We start from the raw sequence: 19211 nt of genomic DNA on the forward strand, positions 1-19211 counted from the left end.
AATAGTGGTTATTCCTCGTCTTCCTCTTTACCGCCTCTCACTACTGAAATACTGATGTGATGGCGAGTCATTTGCAGTCATTATCATGAGAAAGTACACAAGGAACGTTGAATACACAAGATAGAACACATCCAGGATCCTGATACATTTGTAGGTCATACCAGCATAAAAACACAATGATTTTAGGGAACGGTTTCACATACCAAGCCAGATTAAAATAATTTTTTGTTCAAAGAGCTCTGATATTTGTTGATTACTGTCCAAACATCAATTAACTTACAAATTTCTTAGTTATTTAAAGAAATATTAACTATTTACAGATTGTGTTTTAAATATGGTTAGATCATCTTGGGTCTCTCTATTGGTGTCATTTCCATTATTTTTGGTCATTTGATCTCCCTCTGGTATACCTGCAAATTTTTTAATCTATACTCAAAACTATCTGCAAATGTTAAAGGCTCTGGATGACAAATTATGTCTACAAATAGAATTTATTATATCACAGCACACAGGTAAATCCTGATGATCTTGATCAAAACAAATAGTAAGATTATTCAAATCTGTTTTTCATCTTTTTTGAGAAATAATGAATTCATTATATTTATTCTTAAGGTACAAAATTTCAGCACTCTGAACTAAAAGCCTACATTTTTACACATGCTTTTGAATCTTCATAAACTGTAACTGTCAAAATTTTGCCTTCAGTGACTAGTAGACAGAAAGAATTTCTTCTCAGAGGTTTAATCTGTTAGCTGTTGTTTTATTCGTGCAGGCTCAGGTTTCCATTGTGTTAGTCGCCCAGTCATGTCTGACTCTTTGTGACCCCATGGTCCGTATAGCCCGCCAGGCTCTTCTGTCCATAGGATTTTCCAGCCAAGGATTCTGGAGTGGGTTGCCATTTCCTTCTCCAGGGAATGCAGGGATCGAACTCGGGTCTCATACATTGCAGGAGGATGCTTTACCATCTGAGCTACTAGGGAAACCCCCAGATCTCCATTACTTAAGGATTAAGACTGATCAAATGTGTTCAGGGAAAAATACTGAAAAATTTCAGGCTTGTTAGTCATCAGTTGCTTTTTCACAAATTCATGATACTACTGTCAAAATTAAAATATATATCAAAGAAACAAGCACTGGCACACTGCTATTAATTAAAATCCTGAATGAGTTTGTATTTCATTATTTTTCCTAGGACAACAGATGTTTGAAAAGCCACCATGGGCTGAGAAGTACATAGTGATACAGAGATAACATTTATTAGGCAGAACAACTATATACACTCCTTTTGATCATGAGTGTAGAAAATCCAGCCTGAAATTTCAAGGGAATCTAGCTTTTGCTAAGGGTGGTTACAGGAAATCAAGACAAGTAATTGGTATTTATCTTTCCCAATTATTTTCTGATTTCTTTATACTATTTTCATAGTCATGTAAACATATTATATTTAGTAGCTTCCAAAGACCCAAGTTTATTTTTTCATAGCTCTAACTGTAACAGAAAAGAATATTTTCTCAAACATTTAGAAAACTTTATTAAATTGAGTTTTACTGAACTGATTTTGGCCTCATGCCAAACTATGCTTTATGGATGATTTTCTACCTGAATAAAGAAATAAATAAAATGATTGGGGTAGAGCTAAAGATGAATGTGTGTGTGAGAGAGAGAGAGAGAGAGATTGTGAGATTAGCCTGTCAGATAGATTATCTGACAAATTGTATATATCATTCAAGACAATTCATGTTGATAATACGCCATATGGTAAATGTATAAGAAGCATCCTCCAAGTATAAATATATACCTGCCCTGCAATGTTACAGAGCTTTCCAGCTATTTAAATGGCTTGGCACACGTATTAATGACAAGCTACTACTTGCAAAGTATAATAGCAGCATGATATAACCTGGTACTGCATCAGGTTACTGAAAGTGTCTTTTTGTTACTGAGTGACTGAGAGCCTGAAAGGCTCCTTTGTGCACATCCAAACCCAATCGCTAAAAAGTACTTATGACTATCTTGGCATGTCTGTAAACCACTCTTGGTCACAAACTTACTGGGAAATGTTGAAACTGAATAGAACAAGCCTATGGCATCAAACAAAAATGAATTTGAGTTCTGTCTCTCTCTTTTTTTATCTTCTTATTTTTTTAATTTATTTTTTAAATATAAATTTATTTATTTTAATTGGATGTTAATTACTCTATAATATTGTATTGGTTTCACCATACATCAACATGAATCTGCCACAGGTATACATGTATTCCCCATCCTGAACCCCCCTCCCTCCTCCCTCTCAGTACCATCCCTCTGGGTCGTCCCAATGCACCAGCCCCAAGCATCCAGTATCCTGCATCAAACCTGGACTGGCGATTCGTTTCATATATGATACTATACAGGTTTCAATGCCATTCTCCCAAATCATCCCACCCTCTCCCTCTCCCACAGAGTACAAAAGACTGTTCTATACATCTGTGTCTCTTTTGCTGTCTCACATACAGGGTTATCGTGACCATCCTTATAAATTCCATATATATGTGTTAGTATCCTGTATTGGTGTTTTTCTTTCTAGCTTACTTCACTGTGTAAAATAGGCTCCAGTTTCATCCACCTCATTAGAAATGATTCAAATGTATTCTTTTTAATGGCTGAGTAATACTCCACTGTGTATATGTACCACGACTTTCTTATTCATTCACCTGCTGATGGGCATCTAGGTTGCTTCCATGTCCTGGCTATTATAAACAGTCCTGCGATGACCATTGAGGTACACGTGTCTCTTTCAATTCTGGTTTTCTCAGTCTGTATGCCCAGCAGTGGGATTGCTGGGTCATAAGGCAGTTCTATTTTCAGTTTTTTTAAGGAATCTCCACACTGTTCTCCATGGTAGCTGTACTAGTTTTCATTTCCGCTAACAGTGTAAGAGGGTTCCCTTTTCTCCACACCTTCTCCAGCATATACTGATTGTAGACTTTTGGATTGCAGCCATTCTGACTGGTGTGAAATGATACCTCATTGTGGTTTTGATTTGCATTTCCCTGATAATGAGTGATGTTGAGCATCTTTTCATGTGTTTGTTAGCCATCATTATGTCTTCTTTGGAGAAATGTCTATTTAGTTCTTTGGCCCATTTTTTGATTGGGTCATTTATTTTTCTGTAGTTGAGCTGCAGGAGTTGCTTGTATATTTTTGAGATTAGTTGTTTGTCAGTTTCTTCATTTGCTATTATTTTCTCCCATTCCGAAGGCTGTCTTTTCACCTTGCTTAGAGTTTCCTTTGTTGTGCAGAAGCTTTTAAGTTTAATTAGGTCCCATTTGTTTCTTTTTGCTTTTATTTCCAATATTCTGGGAGGTGGGTCATAGAGGATCCTGCTATATGTATGTCGGAGGGTGTTTTGCATATGTTCTTCTCTAGGAGTTTTATAGTTTCTGGTCTTACGTTTAGATCTTTAATCCATTTTGAGTTTATTTTTGTGTATGGTGTTAGAAACTGTTCTAGTTTCATTCTTTTCCAGGTTGTTGGCCAGTTTTCCCATCACCACTTGTTAAAGAGATTGTCGTTAACCCATTGTAAATTATTGCCTCCCTTGTCAAAGGTGTACATATGTGCGTGGATTTATCTCTGGGCTTTCTATTTTGTTCCATTGATCTATATTTCTGTCTTTGTGCCAGTATCATACTGTCTTGATGACTGTGGCTTTGTATTAGAGCCTGAAGTCAGGTAGGTTGATTCCTCAAGTTCCATTCTTCTTTCTCAAGATCGCTTTGGCTATTCGAAGTTTTTCGTGTTTTCATACAGATTGTGAAATTATTTGTTCTAGCTCTGTGAAAAATACTGTTGGTAGCTTGAGAGGAATTGCATTGAATCTATAAATTGCTTTGGGTAGTATACTCATTTTCACTATGTTGATTCTTCTGATCCATGAACATGGTATATTTCTCCATCTATTAGTGTCTTCTTTGATTTCTTTCACAAGTGTTTTGTACTTTTCTATATATAGCTCTTTAGTATCTTTAGGTAGACATATTCCTAAGTATTTTATTCTTTTCGTTGCAATGGTGAACGGAATTGTTTCCTTAATTTCCCTTTCTATTTTCTCATTATTAGTGTATAGGAATACAAGGGATTTCTCTATGTTTATTTTGTATCCTGCAACTTTACTATATTCATTGATTAGCTCCAGTAATTTTCTGGTGGAGTCTTTAGGGTTTTCTATGTAGAGGATCATGTCATCTACAAACAGTGAGAGTCTTTCTTCTTCTTTCCAATTTGGATTCCTTTTATTTCTTTTTCTGCTCTGATTGCTGTGGCCAAAACTTCCAAAACTATGTTGAATAGTAATGGTGAAAGTGGGCACCCTTGTCTTGTTCCTGACTTTAGGGGAAATGCTTTCAATTTTTCACCATTGAGGATGATGTTTGCTGTGGGTTTGTCATATATAGCTTTTATTATGTTGAGGTATGTTCCTTCTATTCCTGCTTTCTGGAGAGTTTTTATCATAAATGGATGTTGAATTTTGTCAAAGGCTTTCTCTGCATCTATTGAGATAATCATATGGTTTTTATTTTTCAATTTGTTAATGTGGTGTATTACATTGATTGATTTGCGGATATTGAAGAATCCTTGCATCCCTGGGATAAAGCCCACTTGGTCATGGTGTATGATCTTTTTAATGTGTTGTCAGATTCTAATTGCTAGAATTTTGTCAAGGATTTTTGCATCTATGTTCATCAGTAATATTGGAGTGTAGTTTTCTTTTTTTGTGGGATCTTTGTCAGGTTTTGGTATTAGGGTGATGGTGGCCTCATAGAATGAGTTTGGAAGTTTATCTTCCTCTGCAATTTTCTGGAAGAGTTTGAATAGGATAAGTGTCAGCTCTTCTCTAAACTTTTGGTAGAATTCATCTGTGCAGCCATCTGGACCGGGCTTTTGTTTGCTGAAAGATTTCTGATTACAGTTTCAATTTCCATGCTTGTGCAAGGTCTGTTAAGTTTTTCTATTTCTTCCTGGTGCACTTTTGGAAAGTTGTACTTTTCTAAGAATTTGTCCATTTCTTCCACGTTGTCCATTTTATTTGCATATAATTGCTGATAGTAGTCTCTTATGATCCTTTGTATTTCTGTGTTGTCTGTTGTGATCTCTCCATTTTCGTTTCTAATTTTGTTGATTTGAATTTTCTCCCTTTGTTTCCTGATGAGTCTGGCTAATGGTTTGTCAATTTTATTTATCCTTTCAAAGAACCAGCTTTTGGCTTTCTTGATTTTTGCTATGGTCTCTTTTGTTTCTGCCCTAATTTTTAAGATTTCTTTCTTTCTACTTACCCTGGGGTTCTTCATTTCTTCCTTTTCTATTTGCTTTAGGTGTAGAGTTAGGTTATTTATTTGACTTGTTTCTTGAGGTATGCCTGTATTGCTATGAACTTTCCCCTTAGCACTGCTTTTACAGTGTCCCACAGGTTTTGGGTTATTGTGTTTTCATTTTCATTCGTTTCTATGCATATTTTGATTCCTTTTTTTATTTCTTCTGTGATTTGTTGGTTATTCAACAGCGTGTTGTCTAGACTCCATATGTTGGTATTTTTAATAGTTTTTCTCCTGTAATTGAAATCTAATCATAGTGCATTGTGGTCAAAAAAGATGCTTGGTATGATTTCAATTTTTTTGAATTCACCAAGGCTAGATTTATGGCCCAGGATATGTTCTATCCTGGAGAAGGTTCCATGTGCACTTGAGAAAAGGTGAAATTCTTTTTTGGGGGGCTGAAATGTCCTATAGGTATCAATTAGGTCTAACTGGTCTATTGTATCGTTTAAAATTTGTGTTTCCTTGTTAATTTTCTGTTTAGTTGACCAATCCATAGTTGTGAGTTGGGGTATTAAAATCTCCCACTATTATTGTGTTCTTGTTAATTTCCCCTTTCATACTTGTTAGCATATGTCTTACATATTGCGGTGTTCCTATGTTGGGTGTATGTATATTTATAATTGTTATATCTTCTTCTTGGATTGATCCTTTGTTCATTTTGTTGTGTCCTTCTTTGTCTCTTTTCACAACCTTTGTTTTAAAGTCTATTTTATCTGATATGAGTATTGCTTTTCCTGCTTTCTTTTGGTCTCTATTTGCATGGAAAATTTTTTTCCAGCCCTTCACTTTCAGTCTGTTTGTGTCCCCTGTTTTGACGTGGGTCTCTTGTAGACACCATATATCGGGGTCTTGTTTTTGTATGCATTTAGCCAGTCTTTGTCTTTTGGTTGAGGCATTCAACCCATTTATGTTTAAGGTAATTATTGATAAGTATAATCCAGTTACCATTTGCTTTGCTGTTTTGGGTTCGAGTTTATACACCCTTTTTGTGTTTCCTGTCTAGAGAATATCCTTTAGCATTTGTTGGAGAGCTGGCTTGGTGGTGCTGAATTCTCTCAGCTTTTGCTTGTCTGTAAAGCTTTTGATTTCTCCTTCATGTTTGAATGAGATCTTTGCTGGGTACAGTAATCTGGGCTGTAGCTTATTTTCTTGGATCACTTTAAGTATGTCTTGCCATTCCCTCCTGGTTTGAAGAGTTTCTGTTGAAAGATCAGCTGTTATCCTTATGGGAATCCCCTTGTGTGTTATTTGTTATTTTTCCCTTGCTGCTTTTAATATTTGTTCTCTGTGTTTGATCTTTGTTAATTTGATCAATATGTGTCTTGGGGTGTTTTGTCTTGGGTTTATCCTGTTTGGGATTCTCTGGGTTTCTTGCACTTGGGTGATTATTTCTTTCCCCATTTTAGGGAAGTTTCCAACTATTATCTCCTCAAGTATTTTCTCATGGTCTTTCTTTTTGTCTTCTTCTTCTGGGACCCCTATGATTCGAATGCTGGGGTATTTAACACTGTCCTGGAGGTCTCTGAGATTGTCCTCATTTCTTTTAATTCATTTTTCTTTCTTCCTCTCTGATTCATTTATTTCTACCATTCTATCTTCTAATTCATTAATCCTATCTTCTGCCTCTGTTATTCTACTATTTGTTGCCTCCAGAGTGTTTTGATCTCATTTATTGCATTATTCATTATTTATTGACTCTTTTTTATTTCTTCTAGGTCCTTGTTAAACCTTTCTTGCATTTTCTCAATCCTTGTCTCCAGGCTATTTATCTGTGATTCCATTTTGATTTCAAGATTTTGGATCATTTTCACTATCATTACTTGGAATTCTTTATCAGGTAGATTCCCTATCTCTTCCTCTTTTGTTTGGTTTGGTGGGCATTTATCCTGTTCCTTTACCTGCTGGGTATTCCTCTGTCTCTTCATCCTTTTATATTGCTGAGTCTGGGGTGTCCTTTCTGTACTCTTGCAGTTTGTGGAGTTCTCTTTATTGTGGAGTTTCCTCACTGTTGGAGGGGTTGAATAGGTGGCTTGTCAAGGTTTTTTGGTTAGGGAAGCTTGTGTCGGTGTTCTGGTGGGTGGAGCTGGATTTCTTCTCTCTGGAGTGCAATGAAGTGTCCAGTAATGAGTTATGAGATGTCAATGGTTTTGGAGTAACTTTGGGCAGCCTGTGTATTGGAGCTCAGGGCTGTGTTCTTGTGTTGCTGGAGAATTTGCGTGGTATGTCTTCCTCTGGAACTTCTTGGCCCTTGTGTGGTGCTTGGTTTCAGTGTAGGTACGGAGGCGTTTGATGAGCTCCTGTCAAATAATGTTCCCTGGAGTCAGGAGTTCTCTGGTGTTCTCAGGGTTTGGACTTAAGCCTCCTGCTTCTGGTTTTCAGTCTTATTTTTATAATAGTCTCAAGACTTCTCCTTCTATACAGCACCATTGATAAAAAATCTCCTTTTGAAGACAATGGGCCGCTTTTCTGGATGTCTGATATCCTCTGCTGGCATTCAGAAGTTGTTTTGTGGAATTTACTCAGCGTTTAAATGTTCTTTTGATGAATTTTGGGGGGAAAAGTGGTCTACCCGTCCTATTCCTCTGCCGCCTTAGGACCACGTCCTCTGTCTGTCTTAATAACAAATGGGATTCTGGAAATTTTACTGTAGCTCATTGAAGTTCACCTTTTTCACAAGATAAAATAATTAATGATATGGGATATTTTCTTCTGTTTTCTTTTGATTTTGAACATTCAAATAGTATATGTAGACCCTTAGGATGATGCCTGGAATAAAAATGGTGGTTCTTATTAATTATATAAATGATATTAAATGATATATATGTTTTTGCCTACCTTACTACAGCAGGCTGGTTTAGGTATCTGGAAGGAAAGTCTTACTCACAAATAAAAAGTGCCTGTGATAACTATCCCTGTGTAACTGTTCTTAATATCACCTGCAGTAGTTGTAGAAATTGGGGTGTTTTGTGTTTAGAATTTTATAGACTTTAAGGTACTGGTTACAGTAAACATTATGTAAAGGAATAAGTATTTTCATAGAATTAATGCATATTTAGTTTTCCCCTTTTCATTTATCCACTAAAATGTGTCTTCTTTATTGTTTTTATATTTGAAAATGTAAGAAAAGGGCATGTATAAGTTAATGAAATGTGTCAAATAAATTGGGAGGTAGTTGAAAAAAAATTATGTAAATTGGAACATTAACCATGTCATAGGCCATCTTTATCTAAGCTAATTTTATTATAAAATATGTATAATGAAAATTTATATATATGCACTATAGAGAGATAGTATAAATAATACCAATGAACCCATCTTTCAGCTTCAACTATTATAAACATAATAGTATTTTTGTTAGTTGATATCACTGTAATATTTTTTAGTGCACGATTTTGAAACAAACAACAGACAACTCTATGTCAACTCTATGTACTCCATTGTTTAACAGAGAAGGAATTTAAAGACATAATTCTAATGACATTATCACATTTTGCATATTTTAAAATTAACCAGGAACTTAAAAAATGCCACTTTGCAGTTTTCTTGGTTAGGTTACTATGACTCTGAGATCTACATGTTCAGTTGATGGATATGTATCTTACATTATTTTAATCTAGAATAATATTCTGAAGCATTACTTTTTTCTATGCTTTTGGTATTCTGAAATAATTAGATTATTTTAATACACAATATGTCATTTTCTAAATTGAACAGCTGGATCCTTATGATGTTATTTAATGGGATCCTCTGAGTCCTATATTTCCTATAAAACGGTAGTTTATGTATAGACATCTGACTCTTAAATAGTTTTAAAACATACAACTTGAATTTTACCAGAAATCTTTTTAAATTACATTTTACATGCTTATAATCACACTCTATTCCTCAGTTCAGTTCAGTTGCTCAGTCGTGTCCGACTCTTTGAGACCCCGTGGACTTTAGCACACCAGGTTTTCCTGTCCATCATCAACTCCCGGAGCTAACTCAAACTCTGTCCATTGAGTCGGTGATGCCATCCAACCATCTCATCCTCTGCTGCCCCCTTCTCCTCCTGCCTTCACTCTTCCCCAGCATCAGGGTCTTTTCAAATGAGTCAGTTCTTTGCATTAGGTGGTCAAATATTGGAGTTTCAGCTTCAGCATCAGTCCTTCCAATGAATATTCAGGACTGATTTCCTTTAGGATGGACTCGTTGGATCTCCTTGCTGTACAAAGCACTCTCAAGAGTCTTCTCCAACACCACAGTTCAAAAGCATCAGATCTTCAGCACACAGTTTTCTTTATAGTCCAACTCTCATATCCATATATGACTATTGGAAAAAGCTTTGATTGGACTACATAGCTTTGATTGGACAGATCTTTGGCAAAATAATGTCTTTTCTTTTTAATATGCTGTCTAAGTTGGTAATAACTTTTCTTCCAAGGAGCAAGCATCTTTTAATTTCATGGCTACAGTTACCATCTGCAATGATTTTGGAGCCACCAAAAAATAAAGTCTGTCACTGTTTCCATTGCTTCCCCATCTGTTTTCCATTAAGTACTGGGACCAGATGCTTAATCTTAGTTTTCTGGATGTTGAGTTTTAAGCCAACTTTGTCACTCTGCTCTTTCACTTTCATCAAGAGGTGCTTTAGTTCTTCTTCACTTTCTGCCATATGTATGGTGTCATCTGAATATCTGAGGGTATTGATTTTCTCCTGGCAATCTTTTTTTTTTTTAATTTCTTTATTTTAATTGGAGGTTAATTACTTTACAATATTGTATTGGTTTTGCCATACGTCAACATGAATCCACCACAGTTATACACGTGTTCCCCGTCCTGAACCCCCCTCCCACCTCCCTCCCCATACCATCCCTCTGGGTCGACCCAGCACACCAGTCCCAAGCATCCAGTATCATGCATAGAACCTAGACTGATAATTCATCTCGCACATGATATTATACATGTTTCAATGCCATTCTCCCAAATCATCTCACCCTTGCCTCTTCCCACAGAGTCCAAAAGATCTCCTGGCAATCTTGATTTCAGTTTGTGCTTCATACAGCCTTGCATTTCTCACGTGCACTCTTCATATAAGTTAAATAAGCACAGTGGCAACATACAGCCTTGACGTACTCCTTTCCCAATTTGGAACCAGTCTGTTGTTCTATGTATAGTTCTAACCATTGCTTATTCCTTAGTACAATTAAATTAATTGATTTGATTTTCTTGTTTCTGTTATGATTATTCTTATTTACAACTGAATTACATGACTCTTTAAAAAAAAAAAAGAAAGAAAGAAAGAAAAACTCCTGTGCTCTACTTTGTTTTTGTTTTCCTAACAGTGTATGTGAATATATGCAATAATATAAATGAACTAATAATTAACATTACTCCTTGCACTCAATAGTTATACTTTCAATTAGACACTATAATATCTCAAAATAAGCTGGTTATCATTACATTATTATTTTTAGTTATGTACTTATGCTGTTACATAGAATCTAAGGAACATAGTTCCAAAATGAATAGAGAATTGCTGATAAAGTACTAAATGTGATCTCACTGGGCTGCATTTTATTCTTAACCAAAGTTACCTAGATACAGTACACATATATGACTCAATATTTATTAACTACATGGAATAAAATGTAACAGAAATATGCCATATGATTTTTTTATTACACTAGCATAGTGTGAGTGATTTTTTAAATTGAAGACAAAAATAACATTTTCTTTTGTCTCAAGACAAAAAAAAAAAAAAACAGTTTTATCTCAACGTCCCCCTTTTAATATTTTTTTAAACCAATAGAAAATGTGCAAAGGACATAAAGCCAGGACATAAATAAACAGCCTCAAGAAGCCGTATCATATCATTGTTTTGAACGTATTAAGCTTTTACAGAAACTCAAATATGAGAACAAAATTTTCTGAACATATATAGAAATACTTTACAGTCTCCATGAGAAATACATATATTTTACTGAAATAACCTTTCAAATATTTGTTACACTTAAGTGAAAGATGAGGAGTGGAGAGGATCAAATTTGAGTATGCTTATAATGGAACATAAAAAGAAGGTTTTGATATTTTTAAATGTAAAACATGATTTACATAAAACAGCTAAATGTAAACATCACGACACTTGAGAAAGAAGTGAAAGGACAAATAATAAATAGTACAATAGGGAAGCTGGGAACAAATCCAAGTTCCTCCTTTACTATTTTCCCTAGTTATTAATTTCCCTCATATAACTCACTATGATTTTACTTGAATAAAGACAGAAGTCTTTGTAGCAAGTTTTTAAATGCTTGCTTCACCTGCTGGTTCCGTAGAGTATAAATAAAGGGGTTCAAAAGTGGGGCAACAGAGGTATTGAGAACCGCGACTCCCTTCATTAAGGAGATCCTCTGTTTGGCTGAGGGTTTCACGTACATAAAGATGCAGCTGCCATAGGAGAGGGAGATGACAATCATGTGAGAAGAACAAGTGGAAAAAGCCTTTTTTCTCTGGTTGGCAGAAGGAATTTTTATTATTGTCAGGGCAATATATGTGTATGATAGAATCACTAATACCAAAGTGATCAGTAGAGTCATCAGGGCTAGGATGAAACTCAGCATTTCAAACAAATGCGTATCTGTGCAGGAGATTTGCAGGAGAGGAACAGTGTCACAGTAGAAATGATCGATGACATTGGAGTTACAGAAATCCAAGGTTAAGCCTAAAATGAGTCCTGGAAAAATGATGAGGAAACCAGCCATCCAAGAGCTAAGGACCAGCTGGATACAGATTTTGTTGCTCATGATGGTTGTATAATGCAAGGGTTTACAGATGGCAACGTAACGATCATAGGACATGGCAGCCAGGAGATAAAATTCAGATGCACCAAGAAGGAAAGCAAAAAATAACTGAGCTGCACAACAGTTATAGGTAATGGTTTTGTCACCAGTTGCCATGCTAGCAAGCAATTTGGGAATACAGACTGTTGTATAGGAAATTTCTAAGAAGGAAAAATTTCGAAGAAAGAAATACATAGGAGTCTTGAGATGAGAATCAAGCAAAGTGAGGGTAATGATAGTCAAGTTGCCTGAGATGCTTAACAAATAGGTGAGAAGCAGGAAGATAAATAGCACAATCTTCAATTTGGGGTCCTCTGTCAATCCTACTAAGATAAACACTGTCACTGATGTATGGTTTTCCATTATTGCCTCCTGATCTGCTTCTGGTCCGGTGAAAATATTGAGATAAAAATTATGCAAAGGGACCAGAAAACATGAAGATGACAATGTCAAAACATTAGTAATTGCTAAAGGAGTACTTTTTGGATATGATTACTTTGGATAAGATAAACTAGCGAAAGCTGTTACTTTTCTTTTGAGTAAAAGCAAATATGTTGTACAAATTTGATGAAATAAAAAAGTACCTTATGTCACTTTTAGATTCTGGTTTAGTTATATTTATGATAATGAAGTGAAGAGATGAATATGTATGTGAAAAAATTTGACTTATTTTTTCTTAATATGTAGGTATGAAAACATCATATTACTTACACTCAGTCTTGCTGATGATTACATAAATAGCATTGCCTCAAGAAGCTGACAGTGGGGGCAATAGAGAAGCAAGAAGTAAATGGTATATAAATGTGTGTGATGGTTGAAAACAGAAGTCCAGCTTTGGGCTTAAGATACATAGTGGAAATAATTCAGTATAATAATGTTCATACCTCTTCAGTTTGGCCTTTTACCAATCTACTCAACTAACTAAAACTATTCCCTACAGTTTTTTCTGTTGTTGTTGTTGTTTTGTAAATTAGTGTAATGTATTTTTTCCCTGTTTCGGCCACCTCTCTTTTTGTCACTCTTCTCTTGTACCATGTCCTATTCCAAAATTAAACTTATCTGATTACATAGAAAACCTGACTTGAACAAAATTAATCAGATTTAATGTTTCTTCAGATTATTGTTCTGAAAATGGGAAGAGAATAATAAAGCAATATGCAAAATTAGTAAGGGTTCAGCATGAGGGAAAATGAAATATGGTAGAAGAATAAAAGGAAGAGAAAAGGGAGAATAGAGGCAAAGCAGAAAGGGAAGATAGTAAAGACAAAGACTTACCATTAAGTTTGAATTTCTCTTCAGATAAGAATTCTATTTACCTCTTGGCTTTTAAACTGATCTATAGATCAAGGCAGCAAATATGTAATTTATCTTTACTGAGGTGAATAAAAAAGAGAAGCTCTAGTAAATTTTACTCTAATGATCTGTGTCTGAGCAAGGTTTCAGACACCTACAGGTAATACTGACTGCCCTGAAAATATGGTAAATCAAAAGTCAAGCCACATCAAATGAAGTTGATTATGTGGCTGAGAATTTTATAAGCTCGTACTAAGTTAAATGTCATGGATCCTCCTAGGTGTAAACATGTCATCCCTTGAGAGGAAGCCTCTGCTTTGATGACTTCATTATCAGTTATGCTTCTTTGGTGACTTCACCATTTATAACAGACATTAATTAACCAATTTTTATAGGTCTATGGAGAATGCACTGTTGTACACTGTAAAGGTATATGACACTGTCTAAGAGAATTGCAGTTTACCAATGTTTTGAGGAATGCTGGGAGGGATTGGGGGCAGGAGGAGAAAAGGACGACAGTGAATGAGATGGCTGGATGGCATCACTGACTCGACGGACATGAGTTTGAGTGAACTCTGGGATTTGGTGATGGACAGGGAGGCCTGGCATGCTGCAATTCATGGGGTCACAAAGAGTCAGACACGAATGAGAGACTGAACTGAACTGAATGTTTTGAGGAGACAGGATGCATGTGTGCATGTAGCAGTGTACAATGCCCCATGAACTTAAGGGCAAATAAGACTCAAGTTTACTATATGGCATTAGGGACTAGGAGAGAAGATTTCTCTGGGGCTTGGGACTGTTGGGGAGATGAACAAGAGAGAATGTTTAAAGAGAGGATGGATCCTCAGTTGGGCATTGGAGACAGAGTAGGAAGTAAAATAAAGCCTTTTATGTAGGATAAATAGTGTCAACAAAGCTACATAAGAATGAAAACTCATGAATTAATAAAAATTTACCAGAGACATTATGAAATAAAAGTTTTCTCCAGGGAATATTTAAGGCTCTGAAGATTCTGGCTTTTAGTGTCAAAATATAATAACATCTTCCTAGTATTCCCAAATCTAAGGGATAATTTCTGAGGAAACTAAATGTATTGTAATGGAAATAGTCACTTGAGTCAGAAACAGATCTATCATCCCAAGTCAGAATTAAATTGGACCTAGCTTTCCTATTGCTCCATAATACTCGATATACACTGGAACTGTGTTAATATATATTATATATATAATATGTATAGAAAGTTTATTAATCTTATTTGTATTTACATTAAAAACTGAAAGGAAATTCCCTCCTTTCAAAATCATGATAAAACTTATTTATTTATTTTTAATTAATTACTTTTTTAGCATTTTATTTTTATTTTTTTAATATTATTTTATTTTTTAACTTTACAATATTGTATTTGTTTTGCCATATATCAACATGAATCTGCCATTATTTAAAAATGGTGACATTTAGTAAATCAATTTCAGATGAGCTACAATTAAAATAAATTCAGAATAGTTAAATTTAAGTCTATTAACATTAGGCACACTTAGAATTTTTTATTTTCAATAATATATGGATTTATATATCAGTTTGCAAAATACACTGAAACTTACAAACTGTTACCTTCCAGTTCAGTTCAGTTCAGTCACTCAGTCATGTCCAACTCTTTGCTACCCCATGAATCACAGCACGCCAGCCTTCCTGTCCATCACCAACTCCCGGAGTCTACCCAAACTCATGTGCCTCAAGTCGATGATGCCATCCAGCCATCTCATCCTCTGGCTTTCCCTTCTCCTTCTGCCCCTCAAATCCCTCCCAGCATCAGGGTCTTTTCCAATGAGTCAGCTCTTCGCATGGAGGTGGCCAAAGTATTGGAGTTTCAGCCTCAGCATCAGTCCTTCCAATGAACATCCAGGATTGGTCTCCTTTAGGATGGACTGGTTGGATCTCCTTGCAGCCCAAAGGACTGTCAAGAGTTTTAACCAGCACCACAGTTCAAAAGCATCAATTCTTTGGTGCTCAGGTTTCTTCACAGTCCAACTCTCACATTCATACTTGACCACTGGAAAAACCATAGCCTTGACTAGATGGACTTTTGATGGAAAAGTAATATCTCTGCTTTTTCATATGCTATCTAGGTTGGTCATAACTTTCCTTCCAAGGAGTAAGCGTCTTTTAATTTCATGGCTGCAATCACCATCTGCAGAGATTTTGGAGCCCCAAAAAATAAAGTCTGACACTGTTTCCACTGTTTCCCCATCTATTTGCCATAAAGTGATGGGACCAGATGCCATGATCTTAGTTTTTGAATGTTGAGCTTTAAGCAAACTTTTTCACTCTCCTCTTTCACTTTCATCAAGAGGCTTTTTAGTTCCTCTTCACTTTCTGCCATAAGGGTGGTGTCATCTGCATATCTGAGGTTATTGATATTTCTCCCAGCAATCTTGATTCCAGCTTGTGCTTCTTCCAGCCCAGCGTTTCTCATAAAGGTAAATAAATAGAATTACTTAGGCAAAAAAATGTGCTGTTAATGTTCACATTTCTTATATTTCTGTTGAATAATGAAGCACTCAGATTTTTTTTTTCCTTCCATGGAGTCACAGTGAAATAGATAATTTTTAAAATAAATTTAACACATGTAGACATTTTGTGATTAGCCATTTGTAGCTCAGATCAGCAATTTATAGACTATCCAAATATCTCCTTTTATTCTTTATATTCACAATATTTAAATTTATAATAATACAGCATAGTACTAAAATTTAACAACTGTTTATCCTAGCAAGTGATTACGGTTGTTTATTTCCAGATTCAAAGGCATAGTTTCCCTATGGATCTTTGGTGTGTTAGTAAACAATAAACCAAAGAGATGTCAGTATGGATACACACTTTTTTCCTATCTCCTTTAACTACATTTTCAGGAGTTTCTCAACAAAATACACTATATTGAAGTCACCATGCACTCTTTTTACCTTCATTTATTTAGAAATTTATTCATTCCCTCCTTGAATACATACTTGTCATGTGCTTGAAATGTGTCAAGCTTGCTTCTATGTAATGGGCATAAAACTGTAATCAAGATACATGAATATAAATGTGAGTATATGAAGGGTTAAGAATTAGGTTCAGAGCACACCTGGAGGATTTCCAGTTTTAATTCAACACATAAAGATCTGAGAAGTCATCACTCATGTCTCTATTACCAGAAAAAGCAGAAAAAATTGAAGATCAATGGCTTTCTTGTACCTATTAGAGAACTGAGGTAGCAAGGCAAACCACCACAACAAAATCAGGAGAAATAGGCCCACCCAAAGAGAGGAAGCCAAGACCTGCTTATCTGGAGACAAAGCCATAAGCTGACAGAAATGCTTCAGTTCTTGAAATTGATACATTTATACATGCTGAATGTCTACAGGGGAATGCCCGTGGGGTAGTGTGAAAGTGAGAAACTCCTGAAGCTGTATTCTTAGGCAGCAGAGCAGGATTGCTGTGGGTTTTACTTCTAGGACTCCACCAAATTCTCAGAGTGAACAGCCAGGGAAGATCCCCTTTTGACTCTAGAGTGGAACAGAGATGAGTTACCATGAAATCTTACCAGAGCACTTTCATATATAAAGGCCTACTTTCCACAGCACAAGACATTACCAGAAGACTATCACACCTGATGAAAGGGCATTTCTCACACTCAAGCCCCCAACACACTTGTCCTGCCTAAAAGTGCAAAAAAGTTGGATCACCAGAGACACTGTGATGATGATAGCCCTATAAAATAGGCCTAATGCAATCAGATTTCATTATAAAATTATAGAATGCTTACTGTCTTCCACAGCTTGACACAACATCAACAGAGCTCTGGAACAACTGAATTATAGCGGAAACAGTGCAAGATGCAGACACTTTCTGAAGAGGAGTGCTTAAGAAAACCCCAAATCAACAAGAGATTCACAATAAAGAATGCTAAAGGAATTCGACCCTGCTAGCACCAATTGCTATAGCAACCACTAAATAAAACCTACTTCTATCAAGATCAGTAGAATACCTCACATTAAAGGCCTATTTACCTTAGTTCCTGTTACTAGACAGATCATTTCCTGCCTTCAACACAAAATTACAAATCATGCCAAAAGGAGAAAAAAACTACAGACGGAAGTGGGAAGGCAATCACCAAAAACAGAATCACAGAACTGATGTTAAAATTAATATGTTAAAGGCTATAATGGAAAATCTAGATAAACACGAAGAACTCCATGAAAATATAACCAGAGAGAAGAAAACTCTAATAAAGAATCAAAAAAAAAAAAAATTTCACTATTGAAAAAAGAAGAGTGAAAAGAGGGCTTCCCAGGTGACACTAGTGGTAAAGACCCCACCTGCCAATGCAGGAGACATAAGAGACATGGGTTCAATCCCTGGATCGAGATCACCTGGAGGAGGACATAGCAACCCACGCCAGTATTCTTGCCTGGATTAGAGGAACCTGGGAGACTATGGTCCAAAGTGTTGCAAAGAATCAGACACGAAGGAAGTAACTTAACAAACACATACACACATAGTGAAAATAAAGAATGCCTTTTATGAACTCATTAGTAGACTGAACATAGCTGTCGAGACTAGCTAGACAAGCAGGGTTTCCGAAAGTGCGATACGGCAAGAGAATGAGAAATGAGACACAAGAATCCAGAGAAAAGTAGGATCAGGGGACCAACACCGCTCCAAGGTGAAGGTCCCGAAACTGAATCCAAGCCAGCTTCATTATACTTTCAGCCGTGAAGGAAAGAATATGCGGGGAGTTAAACTATAACTCATGTGGCCTTCAGGGCCAAAGAACAAAATGATCTTTAACCATTGAGTAATTAGGGAACAGTAATCAATAACACATCAGTAACTAAGACTAATATTCTTATCTATAGATTTTCCACCAGATATGTAAAACATGTGACTCCGAGACGTCAGTTGAGAAACAGTCTGGGGTCAGATTTCTGACCCCAGGATCATATCTGTTTTCAAGATTATGAACTGTTCCCTCTGGACTTGTTCCAAGAGTCTCATGCCTTATAGCATCCAGTTTATCAATAATTATAAATTTATTTTGCAGCCCTTGTCGGGGCCTGCTTTTCTTTTATTCTTCCTGTCTCCTACACATAGCCAAAGAAAAATTTAGCAAGCTTGAAGACAGGTCAATAGAAAATCCCCAAACTGAAATACAAAGAGAAAAAGGATAAAAACAATCAAGCAAAAAGGAAAAAAAAAAAAAAAGCCCAGCATCTAAGAAGTAATGGACAATTTCAAAACATGCAACACATGTTTGATTGGAAAACTAGGAGAACAAAGGAAAAACAGAGCCAGAGAAATATTTGAAGTGACAATGACTGAGAACTTTTCAACATTAATGTCAAACACAAAATCTCAGATCTAGAAATTTAAGACAAGACCAAACAGGATAAACACTTCTCACTTCCCCTTACAACACCTTCCACCAAAACTAACTAAATAAATAAAACTACACTTAGTCATAACATATTCAAACCACAAAAAAACTGGAGGCAAAGAAAGATCTTGAAAAAAAAGCCAGAAAAAAAAATTTCTAAAGAGAAATTGGATACAAGTTATAGTTTCTCATCAGAAACTGAAAGCAAGAAGAGAGGAGTGAACTACTGAATTTTTTGAAAGAAATAAATACTCAGATAAAACATCCTTCAAAGGTGAAAAATAAATAATAGCTTGCTGCCACAGACTGGAATGTTTATGTAAC

The 19211-nt window shown here is 35.8% G+C and overlaps 1 protein-coding gene across 1 annotated transcript; it reads right to left on the bottom strand.

Annotated features, from left to right (window-relative positions):
* Positions 1 to 11602: 11602 nt before the first annotated feature.
* On the bottom strand, positions 11603 to 15198 carry LOC147372204 (olfactory receptor 6C74-like). The gene is made up of 2 exons (XM_086403978.1): positions 15189 to 15198; positions 11603 to 12552 (listed from the first exon to the last, which is right to left on the bottom strand). The coding sequence occupies exons 1-2, from the start codon at positions 15196 to 15198 to the stop codon at positions 11603 to 11605; spliced, it is 960 nt and encodes a 319-aa protein (XP_086260104.1).
* Between the last annotated feature and the right edge of the window lie 4013 nt (positions 15199 to 19211).

The sequence above is a fragment of the Bos grunniens genome, chromosome 5 (genome assembly GCF_055505025.1).
Source record: "Bos grunniens cultivar Pamir isolate PY7600 chromosome 5, Bosgru_T2T1.0, whole genome shotgun sequence".
Taxonomy (NCBI): domain Eukaryota; kingdom Metazoa; phylum Chordata; class Mammalia; order Artiodactyla; family Bovidae; genus Bos; species Bos grunniens.